Source organism: Suncus etruscus, chromosome 14 (genome assembly GCF_024139225.1).
Source record: "Suncus etruscus isolate mSunEtr1 chromosome 14, mSunEtr1.pri.cur, whole genome shotgun sequence".
Taxonomy (NCBI): domain Eukaryota; kingdom Metazoa; phylum Chordata; class Mammalia; order Eulipotyphla; family Soricidae; genus Suncus; species Suncus etruscus.
In genome coordinates this window covers 92,291,964-92,297,971 of record NC_064861.1, presented here as the reverse complement: position 1 = coordinate 92,297,971, position 6,008 = coordinate 92,291,964, and the positions used below count along the sequence as shown (strand labels likewise).

Genomic DNA, 6,008 nt, shown 5'->3' with positions numbered 1-6,008 from the left:
TTGGGCCCAGAAACTTCTCTCTGTCTCTTGGCTTCTGCGTGGCCCCCGAAGATGCGCCTCCACCAACTTCAAGGTAAAAGGGGTGTGGGGTGGGGGGAGAGTTTGGGATCCCAGCAGGATTAGGGGGCTTGGCCTGCAGGCAGGGGGGTGGTGGGGTGCAGGCTTGGGACTCAGTCAGAGGGAGGAGGCCCAGGTAGTCAGTCACCCAGGGTCCAAAGGTGCAGGGGGTGGCCCTGAGATGGCCTACTGGGGGGGGTCATCTGGGAGTTGTAGTTTTTCTTCGGACTACTAGGGACACAGGGATCTTGTGTTGCCCAGGCTGCAGACCTGCAGCTGGAGATGACCAGGGCCCCACAGAAGAAGCCGGACCCCAACGAGGCGCTCATCTTCGGCAAGACCTTCACCGACCACATGCTGATGGTGGAGTGGAGCTCCGACAAGGGCTGGGCCCAGCCCCGCATCCAGCCCTTCCAGAATCTCTCCTTGCACCCCGCCTGCTCTGCGCTCCACTACTCCCTTCAGGTGCTCCCCAGTACCTCCCAGAATGGGGTCCCAGAGCCATAGCACAGCGGGGAGGGCATTGGCACCCCGGAGAGCCCCCTCTGCTCAGATCTCAATGGGTTAGAGGCACAATATAAGGCTTTCTATTTTCTTTTTGGAGGGCGACCCACAACTGGCAACATTCTGGGGTTACTCCTGGCAGGCTCGAGGAACCATATGGGATGGCAGGGATCAAACCTAGGTCCCTCTGGGTTTAGCAGTTGTGCAAGGCAAACGCCCCACCGCTGTGCTATCGCTCTGGCCCATAGGGTTTCTATTTTTATCCAACTACTCTGTCTCTGAGCTGTTTTTAGAATCACAACTGCTGTTTCTCGGGGCTCACTGCTGGATGTGTTCAGGGCACCATACGGGGTGCCAGAGGTTCATACCAGCCTCAGCTGCATTTGAGACACGCCCTGTCCAATCTCTCTGGCCTTGAGACGCCATCCTTCATTGCAGCCTAGTTCTAGTGTTTCCTGAAAACACCCGGTGGCCTTTTGTTGGCTTGCCGGGGACCACACCTGGCAGTACTTAGGGGCTACTCCCTGCCCAGTGTCTGGAAGAGCAACTTCTGCTCTGTGTGTATGAGGCTGAACTTGATCTTGCACTGGCCCCCAAGCACCACTGGGGACCCCACTAGGTGGTAACCCTAAAAAAAACAACCAAAATAAGGCTTTTTATTGTTTGTTTGGGGTACGCATGCAGCCTTGCACAGGGCTTATTTCTGGCCCCACACTCAGGAAACACATCTGGCGGTGCTTGGGGGGGGAACCTATGGGATGCTTGGGATTGAACCCAGGTTGGTCACATGCAGGCAAAAGCCCTCTCCGCTGTGCTATCACTCCAGCCCCCAAAATAAAGCTCTACCCTGTGGCTGGGCTGCAGGTCCGGAAGGTGCCTCTGTCCCACCCTGAACCCCTTCCCTGTCCCCCGCAGCTCTTCGAGGGCATGAAGGCCTATAGGGGCCCCGACGGGAACGTTCGCCTTTTCCGCCCCTGGCTCAACATGGACCGAATGCTGCGCTCAGCCCTGCGCCTCTGCCTGCCGGTGAGTGCATTGGAGACCCCGGGGTGGCAGGGGCGAGGCCTCTAGGCCCCCAAGAAGCCCCCCCTGACTCCTCTCACCGCCCCCCAAAACTTCACCACCTAGAGCTTCGACAAGGCCCAGCTGCTGGAATGCATCCGACGGCTGATCGAGGTGGACAAGGAATGGGTCCCCAGCAGCTCGGGGACCAGCCTCTACGTGCGACCAGTGCTGATCGGCAACGAGGTGGGCCGGGCACTCGGAGCAAGGGGGACCCCAAAGATTTGGGGGGCCTGGAGCCAGATGCGGGGTTGCTGACATCCCATTCTGTGTCCACTGCTGCAGCCGTCGCTGGGGGTCACCCACTCCTCCAGGGCCCTGCTGTATGTCATCCTCTGCCCGGTGGGTGCCTACTTTCCCGGAGATGCCCTGAGCCCCGTCTCCCTCATGGCCGACCCCACCTTCATCCGGGCCTGGGTGGGCGGCGTCGGCGACTGCAAGCTGGGGGGGTAAGTGTCTGCCTCCTTGGGCCACCTGGTCTGCATCTGTGTGTCAGTTGGGGGGGATATTGTGGTGTCCAGTGGGGGAGCCAGGCCAGGGGCTGCCCATAGGCATTCAGGGAGCGCTCCAGGAATGAAGCTTACTCTGGGTTCCTTTGCCCCTAGAAGCTTCCTGAACCCCAAAAAACACATGTGTCCTCTGGGGTCCTTTGCCCAGCAGAGGGCAGGGGATCCTGGTGGTGAAAGAATGGAGGTCCATTCATGGGACTTTTGGGGGTTCTATCCCCTTCCTTCCTTTTTTTTTTTTTTTTGGTTTTTGGCCATATCCGGTGATGCTCAAGAGTTACTCCTGGCTCAGTGCTCAGAAACCGCTCCTGGCAGGTTCGGGGGACCATATGGGATGGGATCGAACCTGGGTTGGCTGTGTGCAAGGCAAACGTCCTACCGCTGTGCTATTGCTGTGTCCCCATTCCCTTTTGTTTTGGGATACTTACCACGAGGTCTCCAGAGCCCCAGGTCTATGTTCGATAACACTGGGGCTCACGGGGGGGGGGGGGGGGGGGGGGGGGCCGGATTTGAGTACTTAGTAACCACTTACTGACATGAAAGTCAAAGGGCTAATGCCTCATCTGAGTCTGTTGGGGAACAGGGGTGAAAGGTTTTTACCTCTGCAATTGTTGAGTCTCTTTGAAAGGGGCGGAAACCTTCACACAGGAGTAATTTCTAATCGGGGTGCCTTTGGGCGGGTGGCCAGGAGGAGGGGCAGAGTCTGAGAAGGACATTGTTTGCGTTAATCTGTCACCAGACTGATCCCAGCTTGAGTGGAGGGGTGGCAGAGGCGTGAGATTAGTGTTGGGGCCACTCAGAGATAGCGAAGCAGGGAGGGTGCTTCCTGGCACATGGCTGACCCTGCTTTGATCTCTGGTGCCTCTTATGGTCCCCCAAACTCCTCCGGGACTGATCCCTGAGCACAGAGCCAGAAGTCAGCCCTGAATATCACCAGGTGTGGTCCAGAAACCAACAAACAGAAGAACAGTTTTGGGGGAGCATTAAAATCATGGGGGAGCCCAACTTCCTGTGGGGGTATCACGGAGCCCAGCCTGAGCTGGGAAAGTGTTCCCACAGAGGTGACTGCACATGTAGGGTGTGTTTTGGGGTGCTGGGTGAGGAAGGGGGTGCCCTGGGGCCAGGAGCTGTGCCTATCTGAAGACCCCAGTTCTTGGCTGGGATTTGGGTGGGGTGAGGGCTGTAGAGGGCAAGGAGACCGTCTCACCCTGGTGACCGGGCGGCCTCCGTCCCCCAGAAACTATGGACCCACAGTGTTTGTGCAGCACGAGGCCAAGCGGAAGGGCTGTGAGCAGGTGCTGTGGCTGTTTGGGCCTGACCATGAGCTCACTGAGGTTGGCACCATGAACATCTTCATCTACTGGACCTACGAGGATGGGGGTAAGAGCCCCAGACCAGCCAGGCAGGGGCAGGGGAATTCGGGATGCCTTGAGATAACAGCCCCCCACTTTCTGTCCCTGCAGTGCTGGAGTTGGTGACACCCCCGCTGGACGGTGTCATCCTGCCCGGGGTGGTCAGGCAGAGCCTTTTGGATCTGGCACAGTCCTGGGTGAGGCCCTGAGGGAGGAATGGGGGTGTGGGTAAGGTCCCCCAGAACTGCGTGCACCCCTTTCTTCAAGGGTCTTTTTCCTTTTTTTTTTTTTTTTAAATTTAAGATTTTTTAAAATTTTGGTTTCTGGGGCCCAGAGAGATAGCACAGCGGCGTTTGCCTTGCAAGCAGCCAATCCAGGACCAAAGGTGGTTGGTTCGAATCCCGGTGTCCCATATGGTCCCTCGTGCCTGCCAGGAGCTATTTCTGAGCAGACAGCCAGGAGTAACCCCTGAGCACTGCCGGGTGTGGCCCCCCCCAAAAAAATTTTTTTTTGGTTTCTGGGCCACACTTGGCTGGGATCAGGGGTTACTCCTGGCTTTGCACTCAGGAATCATTCCTGGCAGGCTCTGGGAACCACATGGGATGTCGGGGATCTAACCTGAGTACGCCGCATGCAAGGCAGATGCCCTCCCTGCTGTGCTCTCTCTCCAGCCCCCTCTTTGCCCCATCTTGCCCCTCTTGTCTTGGCCACCACCCTGGCGGAAGGAGCAATGGGCCCCCCAGCACAGCTGTCTAAACGCCCTTCCCCCGGGGTGCAGGGTGATTTTCGGGTGTCCGAGCGGAAGATCACCATGAAGGAGCTGATGCGGGCGCTGAAGGAGGGCCGGGTTCGAGAAGTCTTCGGGTCAGGCACCGCCTGCCAGGTCTGCCCGGTGAACCAGATCCTGTACCAAGGCCAGGTGAGACAGGGAGATGGGTGGAAGGTGGGGAAGGGATTTGGGGCAGGGGGACCCTCATCATGCACTTTCCTCTCCAGAACCTGCAAATCCCCACCATGGAAAACGGCCCCGAGCTCATCCACCGCTTCCTGAAGGAGCTGAAGGCAATTCAGGTGAGGCACCCTGGCGAGAACCCACTTCTGGGGTGCGGGCCCAAGAGGCCCCTGAGATGGGCCTGTCCATTGTAAGACCACGCCCACCTGCAGGGTGACGCCCACTTCAGATTCATCATGCAGGTCACGCCCACCCACGACTGTCTATTGGTCAGACCTTGCCCACCACACAGGCCACGCCCACGCCAAAGGCTAGTTATTATGCAGGCCACGCCCAATCCCAGGGCCTGTCTACTGGGAAGATCTTGCCCAGCACACAGGCCACGCCCACCTAGAGCCCCGCCCGTTACAAATTCACTACCGCAAGGCCACGCCTACCCTAGATGCTCAGCCCTTATATGGCCACGCCCACTTGGTGGCTCCACTCCCAAGGTCCACCCCGGCCCCAACCAGCTCCCCCTGGGCCTGTCACGCTCGGTGAAGAGCTTGTGCTGCATCCGGGTCCATCCAGCCCTTTCCAGCTCCATCTAGCTCCTTGTAGCCCCTAAACCAATCAATCTCCTAAGAGCCTCTCCCTGAGCCCGAGAACACCTCCTCCTTGTGCGAGACTTGGCCTCTCTGGCCAATGGTTCCTCTTCCCCAAGGCTTGGGGCGGGCTTTTGGGAGGTGGACTACATTTCCCATGAGACTTTGGGTCCTAGCCCTCATGCTATTCAGCTGGGCCTATCGCGATGCATGCTGGGAGTTATAGTCCGCACCCCCGCTCAGGCTCCGCCTCTCCCACAGTATGGAACCAAAGAACACAAGTGGATGCTGCAAGTGTGATGCGGCGCCATCTGCGGCCCCCTCGACCCACCAACCTGGATTTCTAGGCCCTGCTGGACCCTCATCTCCCTCCAGAAGACTCACCCAAGTGCAATAAGATTGGGGGGGTGGGATGCCTGGGTCTCTGGGCCCCTCACGATCGCTACACTCCCAAAGCCAAAAGGGCCAGACCCAGGCGTCTTGGCCCCGAGCCCTCTCAGGCCTGGGGATCTAGATCCCCGCAGCTCCGTTTTTTGGGGGGTCAAGAGTGCGCTTTGACCCCCCGACTCCACCTCTCTCTGTTTCAGGCCGGGTCTTCCGGCAGTGCCATTGATATAGATTTATATATATATATATATATGTATTTGTTTGTTTGTTTTTTTCCATTCTTGCTGCAATTTTGAAATAAAATACCAAAGAACAAGATATCTGCTGTCATCTTTCGGCCACCCCCAGCTTGTCCAGGCATCCCCGTCCTTGGTCCAGGACCATCAGAGCCAGACCCCACTGTCCTGCTGGTTGATCTGACCTACACAATAATGTCACTGTCTCCACTGCATTTAGCCTCACCCTGGTGCACCCCAACCCCAGCTCCCCCCTCTTCCCTTCTTCACTTTCCCTCAGTCACCAGGACAGACAGCCCTACTGTTTCCCAAAGCCACGGACCCCAGGCCCTTTCCTATTCTGCTTGAATGGTTTCCCCATCCAAGCC

The 6,008-nt window shown here is 58.0% G+C and overlaps 1 protein-coding gene across 1 annotated transcript; it reads left to right on the top strand.

The window, feature by feature from the left end:
- Positions 1–318: 318 nt before the first annotated feature.
- BCAT2 (branched chain amino acid transaminase 2) lies at positions 319–5,720 on the top strand. Its single transcript, XM_049786219.1, has 9 exons — positions 319–522; positions 1,477–1,587; positions 1,690–1,809; positions 1,909–2,072; positions 3,367–3,509; positions 3,593–3,678; positions 4,260–4,400; positions 4,478–4,552; positions 5,279–5,720. The coding sequence occupies exons 1-9, from the start codon at positions 340–342 to the stop codon at positions 5,315–5,317; spliced, it is 1,062 nt and encodes a 353-aa protein (XP_049642176.1). The 5' UTR covers positions 319–339; the 3' UTR covers positions 5,318–5,720.
- The last annotated feature ends 288 nt before the right edge of the window (positions 5,721–6,008 follow it).

Coding starts and splice junctions, on each gene's coding strand:
- BCAT2 (XM_049786219.1), top strand. CDS start 340: ATGACCAGGGCCCCACAGAAGAAGCCGGACCCCAACGAGGCGCTCATC. Junction 523..1,476: donor CGCTCCACTACTCCCTTCAG/GTGCTCCCCAGT, acceptor TGTCCCCCGCAG/CTCTTCGAGGGCATGAAGGC. Junction 2,073..3,366: donor GGCGACTGCAAGCTGGGGGG/GTAAGTGTCTGC, acceptor TCCGTCCCCCAG/AAACTATGGACCCACAGTGT.